General features: G+C 41.7%; 1 protein-coding gene across 2 annotated transcripts in view; it reads left to right on the top strand.

Annotated features, from left to right (window-relative positions):
• LOC128974830 (ephrin type-A receptor 6) overlaps window positions 1–14,718 on the top strand; it is a 604,268-nt gene that overhangs the window by 144,631 nt on the left and 444,919 nt on the right. For both annotated transcript variants that reach the window (XM_054391568.1, XM_054391575.1), the window contains one exon: window positions 10,555–11,218. In XM_054391568.1, the coding sequence (XP_054247543.1) occupies window positions 10,555–11,218 (664 nt within the window). The remainder of the gene's footprint in view (window positions 1–10,554; window positions 11,219–14,718) is intronic.

Consider the following 14,718-nt stretch of genomic DNA (forward strand, 5'->3'; position numbering starts at 1 on the left):
CTGTGTAAAAAACATAGTCCATCTCATTTACAATCCTGACTTATTCCAGGTGGACATCTGTGCACAATGAAGGCAGTATACATCAGGAAATTACATTGCCACAGCTCATATTCACTGAATTTTCAGATGCAGGCATATATTTTTGCATAAGAAGTAGCTGACACCTGAATTTCTGAAATTGCATAGCACTCTGAAAAAATGGAGTAAACCAGAACTATGTGGCATTCATTTTACATATTTTGTTCCATGATTTAGAAAGGAAAACTTTCTTCTGCTGCCAGACAGGCAGTAAGACTTACTGCCATTGAGGACTTGCATCTACATATGTGTTCTTAAAAGGTACCCAAATTCAATATGACTTAGTTTAATAGGGTTTCTTCCCCAGTCTTTTCGCATGTTTTTCAGGCACAGCTTTTTTCTTTCAATGCTCTGCATAGAAAGCCAGTACTTATCTGAATGTGTTTTGCCCAACAGCAAAAAAACTGTGTGCAACTTTTTCTTCAGGGGTCTCGTGTATTTAGCACACAAATCATTTGGATATTAAGTCCACCACAACCTTGACCTATTCAGGAATGGACTATGATACACTGATTGGATGTGTGTCCTGTTTGTAGCTCCAGCAGTTTGCTCACAACAGAGGGATTTCTCCTTTCACCACCCCCACCCCCTGCCTCCTTCCCCTCCAGGAGAGCAAGGAGGAAAAGGACCCAGGAGGCAGAGATGTTAGCTGAGATAAGGACAATTTAGTACTTTCTTGCAGGGTTATGGGATTACACAAAAGAAAACAGAATCATAGAATCATAGAATCAGTCAGGGTTGGAAGGGACCACAAGAATCATCTAGTTCCAACCCCCCTGCCATGGGCAGGGACACCTCACACTAGATCAGGCTGGCCAGAGTCTCATCCAGCCTGGCCTTAAACACCTCCAGGGATGGGCCCTCAACCACCTCCCTGAACAACCCATTCCAGGCTCTCACCACTCTCATAGGGAAGAACTTCTTACTCACGTCCAGCCTGAATCTTCTCACTTCCAGCTTTACTCCATTCCCCCCAGTCCTATCACTACCTGATATCCTAAAAAGTCCCTCCCCAGCTTTCTTGTAGGCTCCCTTCAGAAACTGGAAAGCCACAATAAGGTCACCTCAGAGCCTTCTCTTCTCCAGACTGAACAGCCCCAACTCTTTCAGTCTCTCCTCATAGGAGAGGTGCTCCAGCCCTCTGATCATCCTCTGGACACATTCCAGCATGTCTCTTTCTCTCTTGTAATAGGGGCTCCAGAACTGGACACAGTACTCCAGGTGGGGTCTCACCAGAGCTGAGTAGAGGGGGAGAATCACCTCCCTTGACCTGCTGGCCACACTTTTCTTGATGCAGCCCAGGATCTGGTTGGCTTTCTGGACTGCAAGTGCACATTGACAGCTCATGTTGAGCTTCTTGTCCACCAGCACCCCCAAGTCCCTCTCCTCAGGGCTGCTTTCCAGTCAGTCACTGTCCAGCCTGTATTTGTGCTTGGGATTGCCTCAACCCAGATGCAGGACCCTGCACTTTGTCTTGTTGAACCTCATGAGGTTGGCCTGTGCCCACCTCTCCAGCCTGTCATGTGTCACCAGCTTGGAGACCAGGATGTGGTGCGGGACAGTGTAGAAGGCTTTGCTCAGGTCCAGGTAAATGACACCAGTTGCTTACCCCTCATCTATTAATGTTGTCACCTGTTCATAGAAAGCCACCAGGTTTGTCAGGCAGCATTTGCCCTTGGTAAACCCATGCTCACTGTACCCAATCACCTCTTCACTATTCTTCTGTCTCAGTAGTGCCTCCAGGAGGATCTGCTCCATAATCTTAGCAGGCACAGAGGTGAGACTGCCTGGCCTGTAGTTCCCTGATTCTTCCTTCTTACCCTTTTTGAAAATGGGAGTAATGTTTCCCCTTTTCCAGTCAGTGAGGACTTCCCCAGACTGCCAGGACTTTTGGAATATAATAGAGAGGGGTTTAGCAACCTCATCTGCCAGTTCTCTCAGTACCCGTGGGTGTATCCCATCGGGTCCCATGGACTTGAACACTTTCAGGTTCTTCAGGTGATCACAAACCTGATCTTCACTTATGGTGGGCAGTTCTTCCTTCTGGTTCTTGCCATTAGCTTCCATGACTGTTCCAGGATTGTGGCTGGAGGCCCTTGCAGTGAAGACTGAGGTAAAGAAGTCATTGAGAACCTCAGCCTTCTCCAGGTCACTTGTGATCATTTCACCTGTTTCCTTTTTGAGGGGGCCCACACCTTCCCTAGTCTTCTTTTTACCATTAATATACCTGTAGAAATTCTTAGTGTTCCCTTTAACCTCCCTGGCTAGATTCAATTCAAACTGTGCTTTGGCTTTCCTAACCAGGGCTCTTGCTGCTGGGGCAGCTTCCTTATATACCCCCCATTCTAGCTGTCCTTTCCTGCACTCCTTGTCGAGCTTCCTTTTAAGTGATAGTGTGTCCAGCAGCTCCTTGCTCATCCAGGCAGGCCTCCTAGCATTCTTCCCTGCTTTTCTCTTTGTTGGTATACATTGCTCCTGGACACATAGGAGGTGGTCCTTGAATACTGACCAGCTGTCCTGGACCCCTCTTCTCTCTAGGGCTTTGTCCCACAACACTTTGGCTAGCAGATCCCTGAAGCGATCAAAGTCTGCATGCCTAAAGTCCAGGGTCGTAAGCTTAGAATATGTCCTCCTGCTTGCCCTGAGGATCCTAAATTCAACTGCTTCATGGTCACTGCAGCCAAGGCTGTCTCTGAGCCTCACACTGGTTACCAGCCCTTCCCTGTTGGTGAGAACAAGGTCCAGCATAGCACCTTTTCTTGTTGGTTTCTCTACCATTTGGAGGAGGAAGTTGTCATCTATGCAATCCAGGAACATCCTGGATTGCTGGTGCCTTGCTGTGTTGTCCCTCCAGTAGATGTCAGGGTGGTTGAAATCACCCATGAGGACCAGGGCTTGTTACCTGCATATGCAGCAGTGAGGGAACAGGCAAAACATGAATCTCCTGCACCTGCAAAAATTGAAGGACCAGAGTAGTGGATGTACCCCTGCCTGTAAGACAGGCAAAAAAACCAAACCCCACAAAAAACCCTGAATAGGAAACTTTACAAGCTGTAGAATATACTTCAGGTCCCATAAACCTGGGCCAACCCCGTTCTGTCATGCAGTGAGCATAAATTTAGCATGCTCTAGAATAACAATCCAGCCTGCACTGTGTCATGGCACAGTCAGGAACAGCTGCCTTTGCCATTCTTCATCCCTTCTAGTGGGGCCAGTCAGATTAAACCAATACAGTGTTTTTAAGTGCAGAATTGTACTTTGAGTAAAAGGAAAAGGAAAAAGGGGAGAAATTTCCTATCTTAGGTTAGAAATACAGCAAAATTTGTAAGGATAGATGGTCTCTTCCATTCCTTAAACTATTGAGTAAGGTTATGGGCCTAAGTAACCAGTGTCACTACCTTTTCCTTTAAATGAAGTAAAATGTAAATGAAAAGAATTTCAAACTGTGCATCATGCTAAAACTGCTATCCTGGATTACCAAATTTATTCTGGGATCAGTGAATGAATAACTTAATGAAGATCAAGAACTCCCTATTAATATATCAATTAGTGTGACAACAAGGTGAAGTTACCTAGGTATTAGCTCATTATGAAATAGACATTTTCAACCAGTTGCTATAGCTACCCTGTTAAATGGAAAATCTTCTCACAGTAAAGTCTGACGTACAAATGAAATACTGTAATTAATTCCTTCAGTGCAAATAAGGCTGGTGCTAAACAGATGAGAATATGCTTGGCCTCACTGCTATGCAACTGGCCCGGTGGAGACTGCTGACATGGGAAATGAGAGGCTCAAGTGACATGATGAAGAGCCTGCACTGCAGGTCTTCACATAAGAAAAAATGAACTGTTCCTGGCTCTAGGGCAGTGCCATGACTGCTCTCTGCTGCATGTAGGCAGCACGTGGGACTATAAGTAAAAGAGAAGCCATAGGGTTGATGTGGTAACATGTAGCTTTATTGTGCTGCCACAGAGGTCTGGGAGGTAACAGGCTGAGCTAGTATCTTCTCAGTCTTTTCTGTTTTGTGTTTCCCCCCTAAATCCAAGGTTGTGTACGGCTATTAATGGGAAAATCTTGCCAATCATCAATTTATCATCTCTTCAGAATCTGTTTAAATAACTGGTGTCTTCAGAGATGTTCATGACTGCTTCCGTTAGTCTGGAAGTGTGTTTACACAGTCCACTGTGTTTACGTCTCTGTAGCATCGTATCACTTAGACATCTCCTTATCAAACAGTGATATGTTAAAAAATAACATAAAATGTGAAATGAAATCTCTCTTTTTGTAGTGTTCATAAAACCTGTGGCGAAACAGTCTACTGAATTGTATTAAATGGTTCCTGCTGCAAATCCATAGCATTTGGTTTAAAATAAGAAGTAGGGAACACTGAGAACAGATCTAGTATTACAGTATTATGCATAGCTAGTACAAGATCTAAGTGAGGTAACTTGTTCTACACAACTGTTAAATATTAGTGAAGTTCTAAAATGAAACAGAAAGGTTGTAAAGCAGCGTGGAGAGGTATGAAAACAGCTGAGGTTTTACCTAACTAAAATCTAAGTGCTTTGTAGCCTAATCTCATATTTAGTACTAGAATGTCGTAAGTAATCTTAACATAATCTCTCCACCAATATTCAAATTCCATGTTCACCTATTTTAGTGACATTTACTCCTGCTTTATGCCATGCAAGACAGTAAAATGTAACCTCTTATCCATGCAGCTCTTGATTACAATATTAAAATAGAATTTTGCAGTCTTTCCTCCAAACCATTTCTGACATTTCTTTTTCATAAATCCTGGAAACTGCAGTTGTGAGAATTACTGCTGCTACTTCAATCAAAATTATCAGAGGCTTTCCTCATTTGAAAGGAAGATTTTTTTTTTTAAGTAATTCAGTGCATTTGGACACCAAGAGGCTCAGTTTGAAGGAGGTCTGAACTGTCAACTTGTCTAAACCAGACAGCATCTTCCAGCCTTTGTGCATGTCAGGCTAGATATTCTGTGAAGAAGCTACCACATTCTCATGAAAAAATCATCAATGAGGTATTTCCATTCACTTGTTTCTAAGGTTTCAGTGAAGAATAGATTTGTACAACTAAAATCTTGATAAATACTTTTGATTAATTAGAGACTATAATATGAAACACACCCAAAACCTCCCATCTGTGTATTTAATAAATTGTTTTGCTTTTTTTAATCAGCACTGGATTTAATTATTACTTAATATTTCTTATCTGTTTTAATCAGAATAAAAATGCACCACTTGCCTAAAATTAAAACCAGATTGTATTTCACCCAGGAAGTAAGTGTCCTTGTCAGACTGTCACTGACTGAGTCCTGTAAGATTTTTCAGTAAATTACGTTGACATTTTAGGGTGGTGGAATACACCTAATTTGCACTTAGAATATGGGACTAATAATTAAAACCACATGTCAATAACCCCACAGCTGTATTTATATGCAACATGATATAGCATGAGTTATTTGATATTAATCTCCTTTAAAAATATGTTGTGTCTGATGATAGGATTACTACTTGTGGGTTTTTTTTTTTTTTTTGCAAATAACTTTAAAGTGTTTTTGTTGCCCAGCACTAAATTCTTATAAATGGGGAGCTGTCAGCTGGCATGAAGCACAGAAGACTTGCTTTGAATGAGACAAAGCCCTATCCACGTTTGATCAGTCCATCTTGTTATATTCATGTATACCATTTATTGAAGTGATGAGTCTTTTCTTTCCTACAGAAGTAATAGATTTATATTATTAACTACATGATTAGCAGCTAACTTCAGGACTCTAATTTCTAAATTCAAATTGAGGTATTGATTCAAAGTGAATACAACAATATTTCTGAAGAGAATCTCGCAGTATGAGGAGGATATGTTGGATTTTTTTTCATACTATTTTTAAGAGGCAGTAGTGTGTTGAGGCTTTTTTCTTTAAGCTAGTTTATTCCGATTGTGAAGACTCATCTGTGTTTTAAAAACTACATTGCAGTCCCACCTACTTCTCTTTTGTTCTGGCTTTGGAGTGGTAGAGTGGTTTGGATTTTATTTACGTTTTTGTGGGTTTGGTTTTTTTTGTTTGGTGGGTTTGGCTTTCGTTTGGATTTTTGTGGGTAACCTTTTTTTTTTGGTTGGTTGGTTGGTTGGTTTTATTTTGTTTTCTGTTTGTTTGTGGGTTGGTTGGTTGGGGTTTTTGTGAGACCTTCCTGGAGCATATGGCATATTTCTTTGATCACAAATAAATGCAGAAAACCTTTTGCATTTGTTTGTGGGTGTGCTGGTTTGGGGCCAGACAGATCGTCTCTTGCCCCGAAAGGGACAAAAGAATGAGACTCACACAAACGGATTGGAGAGTGATGGAAAGTTTAAATGGAAAAGCAATTGGTGAAGCTACAGAGAACTACAAACCACAAAGCATAGTGACAAAGAGTATCCCAAAGCGTACAGAACCCCTCACAGAATTCCCAAAAGCTTCCCAATCCTTCCCTTCTTCCCACCTGAGGGTAAACCCAAACCCCCCAGGGCTCTTTCTTCCCCCTCCCGCTGCTAGGCAAGTCTCAGGCTGGCCAGGTCTGAGACTGCCCCCCCCTCCATTCTCCTCCTGGCATTAGGCCTAGACAGGCCTAAGAGGCCTTGAGGATACTCCCCCGGCATTACCCGATAAGAGAGGACATCTCCCGTGGGAGCAGAGAGGGAAGAAAGAGGAAGAGAATGACTTTGCAGATGGCCTTATAGGGTGCAGGATTTATGGGTAGAAATACGTCGTTTCCTGTGTCCACCCCTGTGGGTGGGCACCCAGGACACCAGAGGTGTATCTCATGCGGCAGTGGCAGGGGGCACCCAGCCTAAACTGCCACATTCCACCCCTTATTTCATACCCATAATTCCTGCACCCAAAACATATCATCAAATTAGAAACAACTTTCAGATGACATGTCTGGCAAAGTCCAAGTCTCCATCTGGGCGTCCTTCCGAAAGGTCTCTCCCTCGGGCTCAGGTAACAGTTCAGTCCAGCTCTTCTCCCTCATCCTGTGGAACCTCCCAGCGACGCAGAGTTCATTCTTCTGCACGGTGAACTCTTCATGGATCCGATGGAGCATCCTGGCCACCTGGAAACAACCTCATAACTTCTCAACCAAACATTTCTCCATCCACTCAAGCGGCAATGTTTCCACCCCTCGGGGCAATCGAGTCTGAGCAATCAGGCTCCTCAACTCGACTCCTTCCACCCCTTGCAGGCAACAGCACGCTGAGACTTTCCAAAGCTGCACGGACCTTTCCCAAGCCCAGTGCTGACCGCTTCCAGCCGCGGCCCGAGGCTAATACGGATGCACACCACGCACAGGCACACCGCTCCCCCTGAGCGTAAGCATGCTGAGGCGTGGAGGCATCCGGCTACACAGCCCTCCCCCGGAGAGGGAGTGGCTGCACTGCAACCCACCGAGAAGAGAGGCGGAGCCAGGTGCTAGGCGCCATTTTCGGAGCGCGTCCGAAAATCAGGGGAGAGATAACAGCGAGAGCCGCCGTCACCTCTGCAGCCGCGGTACAGATCAAAACCGCCGCCACCCCTCGGGCCACAAGAGCGGCTTTTCCAGCCAAAGCTATACTCGCTCCCTGGGTCCTCGGAAGCAGCTTTTGAACTGGAGCCACCGCCCGCCTTCTTGAGTTGCGGGAGCCACCGCTCACCGCCCCGCTGCGGCTAGCCCCCACCGCCGCGGGACAAGCCGACCCTGGTCTGCTTCCGACTGTCCCTCCCCCTTCCTCGGCTCCGCGCCGCTCTGCTCGCCGCTGGCGCCGCGGGGAACAAAAGGGAAAGGGGCAGGCACCGCATTCTTAAGCTTTCCCCCAGTGCCTGAAGCTATAGAATCGCCGCTGCCGCTTCGGAACAGCAGGAGGGATTCCACGCCACGGCTACGCACCAGGGTGTCCCCTCGGAACCCATAAAACGCCCACATGGTCGCCTCAGCACAAAACCTTGAGCCCAGCCACCAAAAACCAACAACGCCCAGATACCATTTTAACTTTTCCACCCCTGCTCTTCTCCAATCCAATTTGCAGAGTTCAGCACAGGAACCATCCTCTGCTACCAAAAAATCTGTGCTGGTTTGGGGCCAGACAGATCGTCTCTTGCCCCGAAAGGGACAAAAGAATGAGACTCACACAAGTGGATTGGAGAGTAATGGAAAGTTTAAATGGAAAAGCAATTGGTGAAGCTACAGAGAACCACAAGCTACAAAGCATAGTGACAAAGAGTATCCCAAAGCGTACAGAACCCCTCACAGAATTCCCAAAGCTTCCCAATCCTTCCCTTCTTCCCACCTGAGGGTAAACCCAAACCCCCAGGGCTCTTTCTTCCCCCTCCCACTGCTAGGCAAGTCTCAGGCTGGCCAGGTCTGAGACTGCCTCCCCCTCCATTCTCCTCCTGGCATTAGGCCTAGACAGGCCTAAGAGGCCTTGAGGATACTCCCCCGGCATTACCCGATAAGAGAGGACATCTCCCGTGGGAGCAGAGAGGGAAGAAAGAGGAAGAGAATGACTTTGCAGATGGCCTTATAGGGTGCAGGATTTATGGGTAGAAATACGTCGTTTCCTGTGTCCACCCCTGTGGGTGGGCACCCAGGACACCAGAGGTGTATCTCATGCGGCAGTGGCAGGGGGCACCCAGCCTAAACTGCCACATTGGGGATTTTTTTTTTTTGTTCTTCTGATTAACTTGTGGTTATATTTGTGTATAACACATTTGTATAATAGTCCTTAAACTTACAGTACCTGAAGAAAAGGGTGGTATGTCCTTGGCACAGAAATAGCAGACAAAGTAGCAATCAGCAACAGAGACTTACCTGCTTTGTTTTTAAAGAACCTCTTCTGGTGAAGCTTTAAGGATATTGGAGTCATTGTTTTTAATTAATTTTATATAAAATTCTAAACATAACTTTAATTATATTCTTTAATCCTTCATGGCTGTGGAATTCTGAATCAATTCAAGTTGTATTTGTTCATGCTTGGCAAAAGGTACGAGGCCTGGCCCACCAGAACATGAAAGTTGATTTTCTTTTCCAAAAGCCAAATTTTACTTGGTGTATAATTTTGCTTTCTACAGGGTGGACTTCAATCATAGTTCAGACCATTTTGGGGAGAATGGCATGAGAAACCCTATGCTAACTAGTCTTTCATTGTGCAATTCAGACAAATCTGATTTTGTTGTTGTCTTGCTGAGGCAACAATTTTGCCCGTCCTGAATGCAAACAAGTCAGAAGAGAAAAGCCATTATCACCTTACCCGTAAAATCGCTTACGAGTCAGCAGATTATTTGACAAGTATTTGCCATCATCTGTCTATTATCTAAAAAAACATGGTTTGTAATTCTTTGGACAGGATCTTTAGATGAGGTTATCAATCTTGCTGTTGCAGGAATTGTCCCAAAAAGTGATGGCCTGTAAATGTCTTCACTTACCCTATTTTCTGCATAGATCCTAGGCGCATGCTACACTGACCTGGAATCCCAGTCCTCTGATTGCATCTAGCAACATTTGGAATTCCTTTTTCTGAATTAATTCCAGCCGCCATTTAAAATAAAAAATTTCAGACTAATGTAGCCACAGATTTTTAAAAATTTATTTATTTATTTTTCCTGCTGCTTCTGCCATGATGGATGTTGTTGTGTGATTTTGCGTTGTGTTGTTTCAGTATTACGTAAAGATTGTGTGAAAGGTCCTGGAGTCATTCATGTTCCCCCACCTCCGTATTGTGACATTATTTGTTCCTAAAACTCAAAGTAAAGCCAGGTTCATATATATGTTCACACGGGCCTTACGAGTATGGGAATTTATCCAAAAATGAGGACCTAAATCTTAAATAAAGTTTTACTCTTTCACAGAAAGAGATAAACAGAAAAAGTCTTTCTTTCTAAGGTGTTTCTATAAATTTTATTGCTTAAAAATGGTTAACTGAACTTGTACTTCCTGTTTTCTTAATCCTGTAGGCCACAAGCAAACATTACTTTGTAATTCTGAAGTAAGCAGTCCTACTTCACTTTTCTTTCATCTGTTAAAAAAGAAATTTTGAAGGCAACAACCATGTATGATACCTGTGACAGTTTTGGGTGGGTTAGTTTGGCTTGGTTTTGGTTGGTTTTGTGTTGTTCTTGGTTTTTTAGTGAAAGGAATTCTAATGCAGGCCCTATAGAGCCAGAAATGTAACATCCCTTATATATACACAGTCAAATGTTTCTTAGGCAGTTGTGTAAACCAGGACATCCTACACCATACACCTAGCTGCTAACTGCTGCAGGTGCCTGGCTAGTGTCATGTGCCTGAGCTGTGGGAATTGCTTTGTGGACTGCCATTGGGCCAGCCCACCAGTATACCAAACAGTAATGTTCTATCAGGGTTTTTTTTCTGCATATCTGATGGAATGACAAACCCAGGAATATTCTAATATAAATGTGACCGATTTTATTTTCTTTCCAGTGGGATTCCATAACTGAAATGGATGAACACAATCATCCTATTCATACTTACCAGGTATGTAATGTGATGGAACCAAACCAAAACAACTGGCTTCAAACAAACTGGATCTCCCGTGATGCTGCACAGAAAATTTATGTCGAAATGAAGTTTACCCTGAGGGACTGCAACAGTATTCCATGGGTACTGGGAACCTGCAAGGAAACTTTCAATCTCTACTACCTGGAGTCAGATGAGTCACATGGAGCAAAATTCAAGGCAAACCAGTACACTAAAATTGATACTATTGCAGCGGATGAGAGCTTTACCCAGATGGACTTGGGTGACAGGATTCTTAAACTCAATACAGAGGTTCGTGAGGTTGGGCCAATAAACAAGAAAGGATTTTATCTTGCTTTTCAAGACATTGGAGCTTGCATTGCTTTGGTCTCTGTCCGTGTTTATTACAAAAAGTGCCCTTTCACAGTCCGTAATTTGGCTAAGTTTCCTGATACTATTCCAAGGGTTGATTCTTCCTCTTTGGTGGAAGTACGGGGCTCCTGCGTGAAGAGCGCAGAGGAACGTGATACTCCAAAATTGTATTGTGGAGCAGATGGGGATTGGGTTGTGCCTCTAGGACAATGCATCTGCAGTGTAGGATATGAAGAACTGGATGGCTCCTGCCATGGTAAGAAAACATTGTTTGACTTTTATTTCTATTTTTTTAATTTAAAAAAAAATCTTAAAATGCTGTATGCACAGCAAATAGCTCATATTATATTGGAAGTATTGTGTCACTTTTCCAAGTAATGCCTCTTGTCCAGAAATAAGGAAGGTGATTTGAAGTTACAATATTGTGGATTTCTAAGAAAACTTTTAGTTACTAAAGATGACCTTCACTTTGTCTAATGTACATGTGTATAGATCACCTAGTAACCTTCACTCCTTCTGTATCTAATCAAGATAAATGCAAGATTTGGAGCAGTATTCCTCTATCCTGTTTTAGATATCTATCGCAAGATGAGATGAGCAGTGAGTGAAAAAGAATCTTTTTTCCTCCATGTGTCTTAAAAGGGAATCTAGTTAACTAACTCTGACTCAAATCTTTCTTGTAAGCACATAAAAATTGAGATGGATTTACCCGAAAACATAACATTATCAATGATTCTCTAAAACAGAGAGTTTTAAATGCTTTGATGAATAACATGCATTTTACCATAGTAAAAAATCAATAGATATGAAGTCCAGTTTGAGGTGTTTGAAGCCCTTTTTGGAATAGACCACACAACATGGCATTGCACCTTGTCACTATGACAGCAAATTAAAGATGTTTCAAATCAAGGTTAAAACTTGGAAATGACTACAAGGGAAGTGTATTTTCTTCCCTTATCAGTGCCTTACTTTCATACATAGAACAGTGAACATATGCAGGAGCAAATCAAATGTATGTATTCTGCACAGTCCAAGTGTTGTGGTTCATTAACCCTCTTTCTGCCATTTTCAAAAGAGTGTTTGCATTTGGCAAATTTTTGGTTGCTGCAGTTCATGCACAAATGGAAAAAATCTGTAAATGTAATTACGCTTTGCACGTGCTCTGGTATACATGAGTAAATGCCAGGATTTTGAGCTTTTGAGGATTCGATTTGAGACTATTTCCCATGGAGAATGTGCACATTGAGACTTATTTTACACCTGCCAAGACTGCTGGACAGGTGACAATCATAAAAGGCCTGCCTCTTTTCATACTGCAGAGTTTCTTAGCTGTTTTGATAGCTTCTGTAAGAGTTAAGGATATGTGTACTTTCTATGTTCTCTTCTGTATGTTATGGTTTCACAATCACTTGAGAATTAAGGTACTTTTTCAAGTAATAATGATTGTATAGAAAGCTTCAGTAGCCACTGAGATAACCAGTCCACTTTGGTTTAACATTTTCTTTGTACAAAAAGGACAAAGAGTCTATATCCATACATTACATAAATGACATTGCTAGTTGCCCAAATATTTTACTTAAGGGCTCCTCAGATTTGCAGGCATTAATTATCAAAATATACTGATTGCAATAGTAGTTTTTGACATTGTCATTTCTGGAAGCAAATATAATTTTCTACATAAGGTCAAAATGTTTCTCTCCTAATGGGACAATCACTTTCTTCAAGACATGAACTCTTGATGAATTTCTGTCTGTTGTGTAAGACATGTTCTGGAGCAATGTAACCAACAACCAAAGCCCACAAAAAATGGTAGGAAATTTTTCTGCAATGTATTGACTCCACTCATTTTTTTTTTCAGTTGGTCATCCAGTCTCCTACTGAACAAACATCTCCTGACTGGAACAGAATAGCCAAAGCTATGAATGCTTGCATGTATCTGTTTCCACCAAGAGGAAAAAAGTATTATCTTAGGAAATTACAATCCAGTAGAACTTCCATATGTGTTTTGAAATAGTTTTCAAAGGTGCCCAATGTTGTCCTTCAGTCATTCTCAGTATATTTTAATATTTGCATTAGTTTTTCTGACTGTTTTTCAAAAGTATGTTTATTTTGCATTCTTTCATGAATGTCATACCTAAGGCAAGTCCCAATGTATAAAATATTTTCAGAACTAAAGAACAATGACTTAATCTTACTTGTGCCCACATTCCAGCTTCTGTGGTTAAACCAAGAGTTGAAAGAGTTACTGTCAGAAGGGCACATTTCCATTTGTGCCAAAGCTGCTGATGGAGATGCAGACTTGGGCACCTGGATATCTTTTTATAATGGGAATGTTTTGACCGTTATGAACTGAACTGAAATCACTGCCTATGTTGATAGCAATCTTGTCAGCCATAGAGACTGAGACATGGATCAGACATTTAAGTTTTGAAAGATTTGTAACTTATCAATACATCCTGAACTAACTCTTCCGTCAGTTAAATATTAAAATGTCTGAACATTACTAACTTTCTAAGGGAAAATTTTTAACACTTTTATTTAGTGTGTTTTCATAGAAGAGAGCAGTGGGGAGATAGGTGGAGGAAGAAGGGAAGCTTCTACATCTTCTTCTGCTATTACTACTTGCAAATAGTGTCAAAATGTAAATTATGCACCAACACAAGGCTCAGTGGGAAATAATAAGCTCTTCATGGCAAATAAGGCTTATCTGTCACAGGATTTGAAAAGTAAATTTCTGGTTTGATATTAGAGATACTGCACTCTATTCAGGAAGTACAAAATAGCATATGGAATGATATTCTGCCTTTGACATTGCTCATAGTTTCACAAAGCAACAAGAAGGAGAATAAAAAATATCCTTGATCAGTTTTACCACTGCTGTTAAAATCATGGGGAAGCAAGTAAAGTAGATTTTGGGAGTTGAAAATAAATGAACCAGCAACATTTCAGTTATTTCAATATAAATCTGGTTTATGAATATCTGTGTGAATCTGTCAGTATTCCCTATCCATTGTACTTGCTTTTAAAAGCATCACTTCAGAGTGAAAGTGTCTAAAGAGAATTCACGGTATCCATACCCCAATGTGACTAAAAGATTTAAGAGACACACTGATATAGAATTTTTCATTAATTTGGAGACTGTCTTCATTTTCTGAAGTCAGTGAGGGAAAAGTCATGTTGATTGCAAGAGGTTCACAGTTATTTCTGTGTCACATAACCTGAAAAAAACAATTTAATCTCTGAATTGATTGTATAGACAATCTATAGCACTTTTATTTTAATATCCTTCCAAGATATTTTTCCTCAAAATCCTTCAATATTATCCCCATTCACATATTCTTCTGTTTTTTTCAGTCATTAGTAAAGAAGTCAGTATGTATAATTTCTCAATGCTAACATAATCATGTCTCTAATATGAATTGTTTGCTTTGCTTAAATCATTGGTACCAGCCCCGTTCACAAACCATATAGCTGAATTAGACGTTGCACGGGATTCTAACAAACTTCAGTTAGAATAGGCAAGTTTAATGTCATATCTTCTCTGAAAGTCATTCCAAGACAAAAGTTGTGCTTATTTTGTATGTTATGTTTGTATATTATATACAGGGTATCTTAGGGCGTTGGGTGGTGTAGTGAATAAACTAGCCAAAAATGTCTTTTAAAATTTTATTGGGAATAAAGAAGCAAGCAAGGAAAACAGCATGCTGGGCTGAGAAAAAGGGATGAAAATACAGCAAAGGCAATAGCTTTTTTTCT

Source organism: Indicator indicator, chromosome 1, assembly GCF_027791375.1.
Source record: "Indicator indicator isolate 239-I01 chromosome 1, UM_Iind_1.1, whole genome shotgun sequence".
In the NCBI taxonomy this organism is placed as follows: domain Eukaryota; kingdom Metazoa; phylum Chordata; class Aves; order Piciformes; family Indicatoridae; genus Indicator; species Indicator indicator.